The sequence below is a fragment of the Nothoprocta perdicaria genome, unplaced genomic scaffold, assembly GCF_003342845.1.
Source record: "Nothoprocta perdicaria isolate Ctin4 unplaced genomic scaffold, notPer1 scaffold_98, whole genome shotgun sequence".
Classification (NCBI taxonomy): domain Eukaryota; kingdom Metazoa; phylum Chordata; class Aves; order Tinamiformes; family Tinamidae; genus Nothoprocta; species Nothoprocta perdicaria.
In genome coordinates, this window is record NW_020456287.1 from 1,458,770 (window position 1) to 1,474,017 (window position 15,248).

At 38.5% G+C, this 15,248-nt stretch overlaps 1 protein-coding gene across 2 annotated transcripts in view; it reads right to left on the minus strand.

The window, feature by feature from the left end:
• Nucleotides 1–414: 414 nt before the first annotated feature.
• INTS6 (integrator complex subunit 6) overlaps nt 415–15,248 on the minus strand; it is a 39,632-nt gene continuing 24,798 nt past the window's right edge. The window contains exons 4-16 of one of the 2 annotated variants that reach the window (XM_026053284.1): nt 14,799–14,924; nt 13,873–14,027; nt 10,807–10,959; nt 10,539–10,671; nt 9,939–10,033; nt 9,429–9,539; nt 7,603–7,818; nt 7,368–7,494; nt 5,926–6,068; nt 5,029–5,263; nt 3,919–4,290; nt 3,295–3,388; nt 415–769 (exon numbers count right to left, since the gene is read on the minus strand). In XM_026053284.1, coding sequence (XP_025909069.1) covers nt 676–769; nt 3,295–3,388; nt 3,919–4,290; nt 5,029–5,263; nt 5,926–6,068; nt 7,368–7,494; nt 7,603–7,818; nt 9,429–9,539; nt 9,939–10,033; nt 10,539–10,671; nt 10,807–10,959; nt 13,873–14,027; nt 14,799–14,924 — 2,054 coding nt within the window. In that variant the 3' untranslated portion in view covers nt 415–675. The remainder of the gene's footprint in view (nt 770–3,294; nt 3,389–3,918; nt 4,291–5,028; nt 5,264–5,925; nt 6,069–7,367; nt 7,495–7,602; nt 7,819–9,428; nt 9,540–9,938; nt 10,034–10,538; nt 10,672–10,806; nt 10,960–13,872; nt 14,028–14,798; nt 14,925–15,248) is intronic. The other variant, XM_026053285.1, reaches the window with a different exon arrangement.

The following is a 15,248-nucleotide window of genomic DNA, read 5'->3' on the forward strand; positions in this document are numbered from 1 at the left end:
ATTAGCTTCTTTTCACTAGTTCACAGACTGATTATTCTGGGAAATTCTGTTCAGAACTGCTTACTCTTTCCTTAACACCAACACTAAAGCACTGATGTTCTGGAAAGAGAAGGCAGAACAAACCGTTCCTATAAAAAACAGGCTCAGTCCTACACAAAGATTAAAATAGAGCTTTTATTGATGGAATAACAAAAGTGCTTTTCTTAAATATTTTTTCAAAATACATTTATACAACTTGCAATAATATATCCAAAATAACTGTATATACAAAACATTACCTTGTTTAATGTATGTGCTTTTTTATTTTTTTTTTTTGAAAATTACAAAGCAACTTTTTTTTTTTTTTTTTGGCAAAGTTCAACCTTAGAGGTGATAGTTTAGAAGGTTGGATTAAGAAAAATAGAACCTGAGGGAAAGTGACACTTAAGTCAATGACAAGCAAGAAATTCTCCATTTAGTTAAATAAAAATGTTTTAAGTGATATTTTTCACATAACAAAAATAACAGAAGTGAAGGAAAAGAAAAAAAAAAGATGATGGATACTTTTCTCATCATATTTTGGAGCAGCTTTTCATTCTTTCAGAGATGGGATTTGAGATAAGAGTGCATGTCAAAAATGAATGCAAGGAAGGAGAGCAGGGCCCTGCTGTGGCTTTCTCTGGGGCGCAGGGTCTCTTAGCTGCTGTTGACGTGGTTGACCTGATTGGACCTGCGGTGGATTTCCTCCAGGAAACTCTCCAGCTGTTCTATCAGCATTCGTTTCTTAAACCTGCGTTTAAAAGAAAGAGTAGTAATGAAAGCACACTGTGACACATGCAGCATTATCACAAAGCTCTTACCAAAGCTGGGGCTGTGATTCCAGATCCAGTGCCTAGCGTTCTGGGAAGCTCCCCTCTTGCTTCAGTGGGAGAGCACAGAGCTGGGGTCCCTGCACCTCTGCTCCAGACCCGTGCGGAGCATCACGCGGCCTTTGCAAGGGCAGGGAAACAGAACTAACTGCTCGGGGTACTCAGCAGTAAAGCTCTGAGGCAGAGGGTTAAGGTAAGAGAATTAAGGAACAAGGGGTAATGGGTGCAAGCTGCCACACAGGCAGTTCCATCTCCATGTGAGGAAGAACTTCTTTCCTGTGAGGGTGACAGAGCCCTGGCACAGGCTGCCCAGGGAGGCTGTGGAGTCTCCTTCTCTGGAGATCTCCCAAACCCGCCTGGATGCCGCCATGTGCTGTGGGTGTCCCTGCTGGAGCAGGGCGTTGGGCTAGATGATCCCTGGAGGTCCCTTCCGACCTCAACCAGTCTGTGATTCTGTGAAATACCCAGGCTCTGGGCCCTCACCTCGACACAGCTCCCTTCCCAATAGCCCCAAGAAACCCCCCACTCCCATGGCTGCTTCCCTCCCATTCTCCCTCCTGATTTTCACAGCTGCTCCCTGCTTATCACAAAGGAGGATAACAGTGAAATGGGCAGTACAGTGCAAAAGGACACATTTCTCAACAGTTTTTCCCAGGCAACACGTTACCAAAGCCACCTCTGGCAGTCACACAAGTACACTGGGTTTTCAGCAGCTCCAAGGAAGGAGCCTCCACAACCTCCCATCCCAAGCAGCAAGTTCTGCCTTATGCTCACGACAGAATTTCTTGCGTTTCAGTCTGTGCCCGTCGCCTCTCACCCCAACGCTGGGTATCGCTGAGAGGAGTCTGGCTCCCACTGCCTTGGTTCCCGCCCGCTCGCGTGTTTGTGCACAGGGATCAGATCCCCCTGGAGCCTTCTCCTCTCCAGGAGCCCCAGCTCCCCCGGCCTCTCCCTGTAAAGCAGATGCTCCAGTCCCTTAATCATCTTCAATGTCCTTCCCCGGGCTCCTCCCAGCAAAGAGGGAGCCCAAACGGAGCCAGGGTGCTCCAGGCGAGACCAGCGAGGCACCGACACACTCAGCTTCCTCGGGAAGGTTCTTCCCATAGTTGGGAACGGTCATCGACTGTCCTGACCTTCCGGAGAGGCATCACTCAGCACAACATCACATCAGGGAAGTGCTTTTTCCTTTCTGCTAAAAGCTCTGTTTAGGTTTTTGACCTCAAAGCCACAGGAACCATTTTCCTCCTGACCAGAAATCCCATTCTCTTGCCAACCAGCTGGACTTGGAAGATGGCTGTGAGTGGGGCAGCCCAGGCTGTGCAACTAACCACTCCTAGGGCTTCTTTTAGGGGGAGGAGAGGGAGTCTACAGTAATAATGTGTTTATTTTATTAAACAACATCACACTTCATACTTAATGTTGATGTTAGCTCACATCCATTCAATGATTCTAGAAAAAAAGTAATACAACTGTCATAGACAGCCCCTGGAAGATGACAGTAGTATATAAAGATCAGGAACCCACATACTAGGGAGCACATGGAGCTTTCAGGCCTTGCTCCGCATATTATTTCCCACAAGCAATTTTTTTGTTTTGTTTATATAAAGATATACTTACTGTTAGGACAACAGGTTAAAATGATTATTTTTTCAGTGTACCTTAAATACTCTTGTTTCCAAGAATAATGACAGGTTTTTCCTTCCTTCCTTCCGAGTGAACATGCAGCAGATTGAGCAAGTATTGCCAGGCTACAAAGATGCTGCAAGGACAAGTTTCTAGCTAGATAACCCCACTACTTTCAAATCCCCAGCAAGCCTCTTTTCTTCAGTGATCTAAATGACCTCCCCTCTGAGGCTGTGGAAACAGGACTACAACATTTCCAAAGGAAGCAAATCTGAAAGGCAGAGCCATGTCCTCAAGGAGCAAATCCGGATCTCAGGACTATTTAGGGCAAGATTTTAAATTGATACAAAATAATGAATTTCCACATTTTCTGAAGACCTAATTCATAGTAATATTGAGTGCCTTCAGTTTTTCAAATTAGCAGTACACTCAGATTGGAATTTCAGAGGTTCAGTGATTTTCTAATGAGTTAATCTTCTCTTTATATACCACTGTATCTACCTACATTTATGCTGGTTTGACAGTTACAACTGCTAAAGCAGTTGTAGAGCTCGAGAGCAAAATTGATATATACATATACAATATATACAGGCTGTAACTATAAGACAATATATACTGAAAACAAGAGGCAAAATGGTGATTTTGTGCAAAACAGTATACCTCGTTATTTTTTCTTCTTCTTTTTTAAGCTAGGAAAAGATTTACTTGCAAGGCAAAGCATCACGTGAGAAGTTTCAAACAAAATCACATCGCTGTCCAACAGTAGTTTTACACAGAAGTTCATGGTGCCATTTTTAAAGAAAAACGCAATTCAGCCACCTACCTCGAAGCTTCTTTAATAACGTTTTGTAAAAATATCAGTCTGGTTTGTAAGCTTCCTTCTACGTGCTTCAGTAAAAAGAAGATTCTTTCATACTCTTAAATAGACAAGAGCAAAAACACAGTTATTTAAGAGATGTCTATACAGATATCTGCTGTCAGACTTGGTTTTATCCAAGTGAAATACAACAGCTTTCATATGGCTTTTTGAAGTTTTTTAAGACATATGACTTATCAACCAGCCTTGTAACAACCACATACTGTTTTATCAATATTAATGCAAAGAAACAAGATAAAAAACAAAAACACCAAAAAACACACACATAAAAAGCAAAATACTGGAGTTTAGAATATTGTTATAATTAGATTACTATATTAGATTTTAGGAGTTTAGATTATGATTACCATCTACTAGTTCTAGTATAATATAAAAGCATGATTTTCATGAACATTGAGGAGGGCAGTAACGTTCATCCAAAACGTTTTGAGAAGAGGTTTTATAACCCAGCTTTTAAGCTTTAGATTTAATTTACCTCAGTCTCAGGTGTTGGCATTTTTCTACCAGCAATCTATTCCAAATTCTTTGCCTAGCTCCCATGGCAGAACAAAAGTGATTTGAGATACTTACTCCGTCCTGGTTTTCGGATCTCTTTCATAATTTGTGCTTTCAGCTCTATATTAACCTCTCTGGAACTTCTGCAATGCACGGCTTTTTTTCCTTTGCTGGGTGAAGACATTGCCAAGTTCTCTTCAGTACTTTGTTCTTTATTACCTGATTCCTCATGATTTTCCAAAACCCCATCAACATTCAAGTTATTCCCTAAATGTTCGTGGCCTACATCCTCTGTAGGAGCTGTAGGATGATCCAATGAATTGAAGGGAGGAGAGGATGTTGAGAACTCCGAATCCGCAGTATTTGGGAAAACATCTGATGAAAGTGAGTCTGTAACATGATTCTCAATCACATCATCCATTGCAATCTCATTATTAGCTTCTGAGGCTGAAAAACAAGGTTTACACATGCAAGTCTCACATTTTAACATCTGAGAGAGGTCATAAGTCAGTTCAGCATTGATTAAATTCTGGCAAATCTATGATCCAGCTTGGATTGCCTACTATACATGCCAGGCAAAAGAAAATATGTTTGTGGGTGGCAACATAGATCATATTGGTACATCTAGGGGTACTTAATGGCTTAAAAAATCACAAGTACAGTCTTCATAGAAAAAGGGAAATGGCTACACAAACTATGAACAAAACCCCCACCTGTACAAGGTTTTTATGAGATTTGTCTTTCCCCCATACAGTGAGCTAACAATAGTTTATTTTAGTACCAAACAGCCAAACAAACAAAATAAACCCTGTTAGCCCACACCTCAGTTCCACACAAATATGCAGTGAAATCCGAATACTTCTCGAGTATTTGGATTCACATGCAAAGGAAGAACATTAGTTGACTGCTTATAAGGTCTCCTCCCTTAATACAGGAATTAATTGTTATCAATTGCTTATCTTTGATAAACAATTGCTGTCCTCTCACACGAGACTTCTGACTATATATATGTCAGTAACTAATTCTCTTGCAATTTGCCCAGGATGCCCACTTAAATACTCATTTTCAGAAGGGAGGGTTAAAATAGCCACATCTGGGAAATTAGCTTAGTTTCCTCACAAGTATTTGTACATTAAAAAAAAAGTTGTTTGTACAAAATAAAAACTCTACAGAAGATGCACTTACTTTTGTGAATTGGAATAGGCTTAACAAGGTCTGGCTGTGCTTGTGCAGTTGGCGTGGGCGGCCCTTTCCCTCCAATATGGTTGTTGACAAGCGGAGGGGTCTGCGGTCGCCCCCGGAGCAGCGGGGACATGCAGCGCCGCCGCTTCGGAATCCCTTGCATATTTGGTTCTCCAGGCCTTTTATGCTTATTTTGAGGTCCTGATACAAATTCATCTGCTTCATCTATCATCATTCCCTGTAATCGATTGCACGGGGACAATATACTTGAGTTTTAGACCAGAAACATGCAATAGAAAACACGGTCAATGGTTTGAGGATATGGTATTTTACGTATATAAAGCAATGAAGTACAGCATGTCATCATGCACTGACTTCTCAAATGTCAAGGTAACATTGGAAAACTACCTAATCCTTCCTAATGTGCCTAAGGCCATTCCTCAAGAGTCTTCCAAGTAAGACAGCTGAGTGTGACTATCAAACTTCCTTTCTAAAAAAATTGCAGTATGACTTAAATATTTTAAACAAGACTGATAATTCAGTCAAATTCAAGTCAAAGATTTGGAAAAGAAGGCAAGTCCATATGTTAGTTACATCATATACTCTAAGTAAAGACAAGATTTTTTTGAATAAAGCTTTCTAAATCATTAGATATTAGCTTTAACACAGTGACAAATGTATTTGATTTATAAAATACTTCAGAGAGGCATAATTCAGACAGGTTTTCAAGCAAAGTCTGACTCACTCTGATAATACTGATCCTAAAACCACCTGAGGATTCTTCTTGCGAACAATAACTTTCCAAACACTTGGAAATGCTTCTCCTGCATATTGCCCTTTGCATGGCCAATTCTCGGCAAGATACACAACAATATTAAAATAAAAAAATAGAAAAGTCACCTTTTTGTCCAATTTGAATGGATTGCCAAACGTATGGAGCCTTCGGGGTTGATCGGGATCAAGCTCTCGGAGGGGAGACGGGATTTGTTTTAGATATTCCTGGTAGTTCCCCATTTGTGCTATGGGTACACTGTGAACTTGATCTATCATAACAAAAAGGGGTTATTAATTTATAACACTGCTCATTTTATGGGAATTTAGTTTACATTTCCCATATCTCCAGTTTTCAGTCTTGACTTTCATCAAATGCATCAACGAAACAGCTGTGCAAAACCTACTGGTTCTCAACTAACCAGCATTTATAAAACATTTGTAGTCCAGAAAAATGGTTTAAAAATGAATCAGTAGTCTTGCATATTTATAATCCTGGCATGGAAATACACAGCAGTTCTTATGCATGAATCTTAGTTTTCCATAGCTTTTCCACAGGACATACAAGTTTTTTTTAAAAAAAAGAAGAGACAGGGAACGAGTTATACCTTGAACCATTACTAAAAGCAAAAGTTATAACATTAATGCAAGGTAGTAAATTCATGCTGAATGCAACTTTGATACAAAGCTACCTACTTTTAGGCACCTAAAACTTCTGGTATTTAAAAGATCAGCATTTTCCTACAACAACAGTGATTTTGGACTACTGGAATTGCCAGATCCTTAAAACCTATTAGACCTGATCCTGAACATTATATGACTTAACAAGATGTTAAAGTTGACACTCCTTTGATCAAGCTAGACTTACGTTGACTATAAAAATATATATATAAATTGGATGGAATACAATCTCTTCTCCAAGCATTAACTTCTGTACATTACAAATGACATTATTTCTGCCACTACTTAAATCAGATTAACATCTATATCAAGGGATAATGTGAAAAATATACTTTCTCCTGTACTGCCCTTCCCCATTTTCTTCAGTGCCTTCATCACCTTCCACATGTTAGATGTCACAATGCAGAGCCAGAAGCCACAGCAGAGAGGGAAAGGAATTAGTCAGCACAGCAACCAAGCGGGTCACTCTTGGCCCGATGAGCCAAATAATCCCCTGGGAAGGCCTGGACACCAGGGCTGTGTTGCCACTGCCCTGACACACTCATTAAGTGGACAGAGGTCCTAATGTTCAGAAATGCCCTTGTAATTGTTCTGTCTAGGCACATCATGAAAATTGGGGACAAGAGAAAAAAAAGAATCTCAAGTCCAAGTCTCCTCCGATGGATTAAAGGACAAATCAGTGAATTGGTACCTACTCTACCCTCACCTGTTTGTCTTCCAATAAAAATATATTTAAAACAATCTAAACCCACATGAAGTTCACCCTACGAGAACTCCACTAAGTTATTAAGAACTAAGCTACTTGCTAAAGGCTTCTCCTCCTTCGGTAGAGCAGCTCAATGGTAGTACTATCCACATGATGGTAGGCCAAAAATAAGTGGTTATCTAACCTTCATCTTGTCCTTTGAGGAACTTGCGAGTACTCTTCAGTAAATTAGATCTCATTCGTGTTAACTGATCCAAAAGATTTCTTCTGGGTATGTCATAAGCATTTCTAAAAGTCTGAGGTTTCAAATCCTGTGGTTTCAGTAAATAAAGCATCCATTAATATCACGTATGAAATAAGATCTAGCATTTCAATGGAAGTATATTGAAAATAACAACATTACACACAGTGGTGCTTACCTTATTCAGCAAAGCTATTTGGAACCCAGCATACTCCTTCATATTGAGGTCTAGAGGTCTATGAGGAATTTCCCCAGTAATCCCCTGTAGCAGATGTTGAAAATCGTTCCTATGTGCCATAGACAGGTTGTGTGATCTGCTTCTGACCTTAATTCCAGTCTCTTGCGCTACCTTTTTGCCTACAGAGCCAATGACTCTATCGGACTCTATTTTGGCCTTAATTTGAAATAAATAAATAAATAAAATTGACAATATGCTCTTAAAAGGATTAGTCAGACTTATTCATTTTAAATTCCTACCTAGAAGATTCAACAATGTGCTAATACACTATGAAGACTACAACCTGGATGAGTGCTTAAGGAGTGCTTAATACATAACCGCTTAATGTTTACTACAATTTTAAATAAAGTGAACATTTTGTGCCCAGGTCTTCTGCATATTTCTCCTCTGCTGCCCATTACGGTATCTAAGCACCAATATGCATGCAATGCTTTTATTTTCATAAAAATGCCATAATTTGACTAGTAGTTCTCTGCAAATCTGACTGTACTCACATAAACTGTCTTCTAAGATACAGCTACATACTATGAGAATTCTTAAAGACTGATTCTGGCTCAACTATAGCTGTGACCAGTCAACATAGTGAAATCTACTTTTAAAAACCTAGATACAGACAGCTACAAGACTAAATAAATTGGAAATACAGGATAATACCTGATTCCATTTGGTAGAACAGACCTAACTCCCAACTTTCTGTCAGATTTGTACCAAAAAGAAACATGTTCATAATGCCAACTTTTGGGCAGAATACAGTTGAACAAATATTTGAAAGTAATTTGGTAACACACAAGCCAATGTTTGTTTTGCAGCTTTACGTAAGTTTACATACTCACAATTTGAATATATCTGTATTTTCAGCATACTGGGAGTCAATTAGTAGAGTTTTCAAAAATTAGAAAAGCTTTCAGTATTTTAGAGGTTATTGCATGTCATTATGTTTTAGGAGTCTAAAATTCTAGCCTGAAAGATCGGTTCATTTAGCAGGATGCTGAACAACATGACTTCATGATTTGACATAATACAGTGTAGACTTTTAGAAGTTCGGTCTTTCCCTCAAGTAACAATTTACACTAATGCTTTAAGAAAAATCTAGTCCATAAGAACTTGCTGGCCAAGTTAGAAGTATTTGCTTTGCTGTATCCTGAAGTTTCAAGTCTACTGCATTCTTTTAAAATGTTGAACAAGCTTAACATGCAGTGTTCATTAAAATAAAACTAGAGTGGAGGTAGCATGTCTTAGCTGGTGCAGGAGAACATGATCAAAAATCTGCATAACTTTCAAAAAGTTACTTGCTACTTTTATATCTTTATCTTCATTTAAGCCTGATTTATATAATTTGCTTTGTATTTACCAAATCACTTTCCATTTAATTATTTAAGCCATGAAAGGAACACTTTCTGGTTCAGATGCACAAAACCACAAATCCCTATTTACTGGGAAATATGAGAACATATTTAAATAAGACAACATGTTTTCTTTTGGACAAAAATATGTTACTGACTATGCATGTAAAAACGTTCCTTAAATACAAGAAACCTTAATTTGTAGCTCCATACATATCTTTATAGACCAGGCTATAAAATTCTATATTTAAATATCAAGTTTTTCTTTCTTCAGAAAACAAAAATGCTTTCTTGCTAATCACTCATAAGAATGCACTAACTTGATCTTTCTGCTCTTTTTCCTTCAAAATCCTTGGGCTTGGGCATTTTAAGATTATACTGATATTAGAATAAGTTTTCACTGCTCTTTTGCTTCAACATTACCTGCTGACTCAACTTTTTGAGATATGAAATGACACTGTAACTAAGTCCATATTCCACATTGTCAGCTATAAGGTTTGGTGCTCCCATCATTCTCACAGCTTTCTTCAAAGGCTGAAACATGGAATATACCACATAGTCATATAGTTAACTTTATAAGGGTTATATACATACTTTAACTTATGTATCTGCTTATGTATCTGCTTCAAATAGAACCTGAAGTGCTTAAAAATAGGAGAGCAGAACAAAAGGATAGTTCTTCGTTTTGCTGGTTTTAAGCATTATTTCATTCCTATATCAGTAACATAGATATCACTTATGTACTAGTTAAAGCTGATTACTTTTTTCACCACAGCACTCCCGCATAAATAAATATCTCTATGCATGAAAGCCTAGTGATTCACTCTTAGATAAATACTCATTCCAAGTTAAACAAGACAGAACACATCTACAGAGGAAAGATAATTATAGCTGCATAATTAAAAAAGAATATAACACAGGAAGTCACCTTACCCCAAGATAATAAGGAGGCATCGTCTTCAAATAGCTTTCAAATGACTGTCGCCATTTTAATGTTGGCTTTGCCTTGTGCACTTTGAACAAGTCATCTGGCAGTCATTTAGAAAAACAAGAGAGAGATACAATAAAGCTGCAGCTCCAGGCACGTGTATTTTTTTTTTCCCTTCTTTCTTTTCACTACAGCATCTTTCAAACAAGTTTAACATACTTGTAAATAATCATAAATATGCACGAGATTAATGCAGCCCCCTGAAAGGTGGAACTGAATAAGTCATTTACCAAATGAAGCAGTAATCTGAGAGTACAGATCAGGAAAAGTGGTTAAAGAAAGAACAAAAGAAAAGAGCCCACAATAGACATGAAAGAATGATGAAGAAACAGATCGTTCTTGCAGGTTTAGTGAGATTCACAACAGTCAGTCAGTTGATGATGAGAGAAACGGGAATTCTGATAAGATAAATAATTCTTACCATTCCAGCTCTCTACAGCTACATGATTAACAGCAGCAGCATTAATTTCAGAGTAATCTATTTAGATCGGATTGATTTTTCAACCGCCTCCAACTCAGTACAATTTTAAGAAAGGGCTACTTACCTAGCAATGGAAGGAGCACTGGATAATTGTAAGGCATCACAAACAAATTCACACAATTCAGCGCTGTACTAGCTTTCAAGTAACCAAAAGGATGGCCAAGTTCACTGTATTTTGCACTATTGCTCACATATACCTGCAGAAAAAACACATCACAATGGACACAAATACAAAACACGTTAGAATTTCAAATCTCATTCTGAATGCAGGCTAAAATGTTTGAAAAACAGCTTTTTCTAAATAACTTCAGGTCCGTACGCATTCTACTTGCCTGCCAGCAGGTCTGTGGGGATTTTCTTTCCAGGATAAACTGGGTCAATGGAGAAGGTTCTAATTCATATTTATCAAAAGGCAGTTTGTCAATGACCATTGGTTCACAATCAGTGCAGGAGAATTTCACCACGGGATGCGACGTGCGGGGTGGCTAAACACAAACATTCCAGCGTTACGGAGCTCGCTCATTGATCAACATTTAAGTGGACTGAGACAACTGAAGTAACACAGGTTCTTTGGAAACAGCCTTATTTAAGGAGTCTATTCAATGCAGAATTTGTATCGGCTGTTAATAAGCCCTGACAGTTATTTTATGAAATAAATACACTTTTATTTGCAAAACGAGCGCTGTTCGCTTTCTCTACTTTGGGTAACACCTTATGCAACTGCAGTTACATGCACATACACAAAGACTCTGCAAAGAAAAGTAGATTTAGAGTGGAAAAAAAAAAACCAAAACCAAACTTTAGTGCTAACTTCGTGCACACACATCTCTATTCCCCACAGAAGCAGCCACTGTATTGTCATATTTGCTGGCCTCCTCTACGTAAAGAGCAGATTGCTTTCTTGCCCAATTTAACATCATCACTTAAAAAATTCAAGCTGAATTACAATGATTAAGAACAACACAAATCCAGAAAACATCAGCTTTAAAAGAACTCACATTTTAAATAGGCCTGTGAAAAAACTATTGAAGTGTTTGAACTTTCATCTTTTTATTATCATGAGGAAAACACATTTTGCCTCATCTTCAACTATATTTTGATTAAATATTGAAACTCCTTCTGCTGAAATGAAAACCATTGTTTTTTAATAATGAAAATTGGAGCCCTAAGCTTTCCAATGAACAGCCTTCAGGAGAGGAACTTAAATTCTGGTACTTACCACTGACCTCCAAGACCACCTGTATCTGGGAAAGAGCTCAAATGAAAAGTCTCCCTGCAATTAGTTTCTTTACAAGAAGATAACTAATATAGACATAAGACGGAATGGGAAACACAGGGATTCTGGGACCTTCCTAACACACAGTTGTGATTCTTTAAAATTACTTTTTTTCCAAATGTCTGTAAACTCGAGGGGTCATCAATCTCGTCTTGAGCATCTCCACTCTCAGGGAAGGTCCATGCTCATGCAACGCAGGAGACCAACCAACTGCCTCCAGTTTTGGAGGAAATGCCTCCAAAAAATACTTGTGATGGAGTGTCTGACTGAGCCACAAAGCAGTTATAGTAGGAATAAAAGGGCTGAAAAAGAAGTTGAATGCTAAGACTAAAAATTTGGGGTGGACAGGAGAAGCTGTTTTTACCCCAGAGCAGGGGGAGCAGCCACTCACTTGCTGATCTACCCATAGAAACACCAGCAGACTTCCATAAACATTTAAGAAAGCCTTGATAATGCGTATTTACACTGTATGAAATGTTAGCTGGGGTAAGACTGCTCGAGACAACTCCACTGTGAATCACACAACAGGGAGAAAAAGAAAAAATATCCAACTATAGACCTTTAAAGAGACAAGAGTTATAACATATGCTAAGTTTTAACACTATGTTCTCATAAGTCAGGAAATACAGGTCTTGAAAATATCTGTCAGCAAACTTAACTCACCCACACTGCATAAGGAAGATTCAATTTGGCCTCAATTCACCTGTGGAATTCCAACTGAAGTCGACAGGATTTTTAGCTGCATATCCAATAATCCAGTGCTTTATGCAGTTATGAGGGCTATATATGCTACAAATGGGATAAGAATTTCTTCTTATCTTCTAGCACACTGGGTAAGCTGACCCTTAGGTTTTTAGGGGATTTAGAACTATAACTCTTGGCAAGATCTAGTTTACCAATTTCAGTCAAGATCTGCGATAGCAGACAAGATAAAGGCTCTACAAGAGGAGGGAGGTGAAAGGGGGGAGGCAGATTCACTGTTGACAGTGATTACAGGGAATACGGAGATATGAGTTTTCCTACAGAGCAGCTTTCAGTATCCAGTGAGTAATGACTTTTTTTTTTTCTTGTTTATATGACCATTACAGACATTTTACTCTCAAATGTTAACCTGCTTTGTGGTTCAGGAGGACATCCATGTCTTTCACTGAAGAGGCCAGGAATACTGCAAGCTTGAGCCTGTGACTAAAATTCCATGTGTGATTACTTCTCAACAAACTATACTCCACAGACTTTGTGCTTTGCTAACCAAGAACACAAACTTTGGCTAGTCAGAACACTAGGCTCAGATCAAAACAGCAAAAAAATAATAAAAACCCTCTCGAAAGCTAGGGAACAAAATTACACAGCTATCCATTCCAGTTTCATGATTTTCAAAGGCAAAACAGAAATACAATGATACAGCAAAAATACATTATATTAACAGTTAGTTCTTATGCAAAATAAAATACAGTGGCATGAATTATTATGAACAAAGAACAAATCAAAATAATTCTGTAGGTAATAAATACAAAGATACAAGGTAAGTTTCTCTATTTGGAGCAGATTAAAAGTACACCTATAGTGAAGAGCAGCCAACAAATTTACATTCACCTGCTAGAATGAAGACAGAACTCTCATTAGGATTGAAAGGTGGGAAGATGACACTGTCTTCCAATACTAGCATCACTGAGGTAGCCTATATTTAGTAGTATATAAACAGAGTGCCATCTTATTTTTAGGACTTTCTATACTGAGGCATAGGAGGCAAGCTTGGCTTGATTTTTGAGCAGTGTTCAAGCAAATACTTCAATATCAGTTCTATGCAGATGTCCCAGCTTAACAAATAACAGATGTCCCAGCTTAACAAATAAATCTGTTACAAGTAGTTTTTAATGTCTCAAAGTTACTAAAAAACGAACACCACAGTATTATTTGTTTGCTGGTAATTTAACTGGGACAAGTGGAACACAAGTTTGCACATGGCATTTCTTCTTGATTCATAAACTTGATTCATAAACTGTTTGTTGCCATGAAGCACATATCTCAGAGCTTAAAAAAATCACTAAATAGGAAACTCTGGAGACTTTTCCCAGCTCCTTCCTCATCCTTCCCTTTGCTTTTATCTAGCTTCCCTACTTACCAGTGTTGGAGAATTTTGATCTGGCCAGAAGGACTCGGGCACAGGCCAATGGCCGATGGGCACCCCAGTTTTAGGGTTTGGTCTGACATAAATAAGTTTGTGACAGCTGTGCCAAGGTTGGGGGCCAAATGGTCTGGGTATTTCCATCTGTCCATCTGCAGAAGGAAAAGGCACTGTAACCATCAGTCAGAATAGTACTGAACTAGTCAAAAATCATATTAACTAAAATCTTCAATTTTTGTGGTGAGTTCAAGAACCATTCACCAGTTTAGTATTATACTCCTTAGAAAGCCAATTATCTGGAGCCCTTTGAAACAACGAGGGTTCTTTCTCCTACCATCATAACTACCAGAAAAGCTCCAGAGTCCCATGTCTGAAGAAAATATGTGAGAAAGAAAACTGAGCCACAGTGATGACTATCTGCTTATTGCAGCAAAGCAGGATTATCAAATCCCAGAGGCACTTTCCAGCACCTCAGAGAGACCTGGCTAAGCCATTTGCAACGAGAAGCTGAGACAATAGTGTCACCTTTGCTATTGCAATTCTTAACACAGCCACTTTACCACATTAAGCAAATATAGTGTCAAAATCCACCATGTTTCTGTATCAATATATTTAATTTCCAGGTGGCTGAAAACTACTGCTTAAAATCCTTGAAGACATTTTATTATGCCAGAATAACTGTATGTAAATCCACCCACGTAATACGACCAAATGTAGAGGTTTGCTATAGTGTGTATAATATTATAAACCAATATTTTGACAGAAAGCATAACAGAATTTTAGACAAGGCAGGTCCCTATTTGTAGCAATGTCTTTCAAATCCCAACTTTTTTTTTTTTTGGCAAGTATTACACTAAGCTAAATTACAATGACAGTTGCCACTTCGGTTTGATACCGATACGCATGCAAGAACTTCCAAGTACCGTCAATTGGCGAGGGATCTGGTCCAGCTTTTTCAAAATTTATTACCACTCCACTCTGCACTTTTTGCACCAACGACTCGAGACACTGATTCAGCATCCGTGGAGAGCACACGCAGTACGACCGACCTGGAAGGGAAGAGCCAATGTTCAGCTTGCTCTGTATCCATTGCCCTTATTTAACATGGATCATTCATGGTTGTTCCCCCGCCACACGTGCTGATGATTTAGGAAGCACTTATCTAAAGCACCTCCCAAGGCATCTCTGTTTTGTATGCTGTACTTTCATTGCAGTCTCAAAGCTCTATTTTAATATTTTAATAGTATCTCCATTGTAACCAAGTACTATTTATACTAATCTCAGTGGCTTCTAGGAAATCTGGTATAAAGTACATGGTATCCTACCCTCAGACACAAGCCACATTTTGAAATTCAGCCACTTGTCTTGGGACT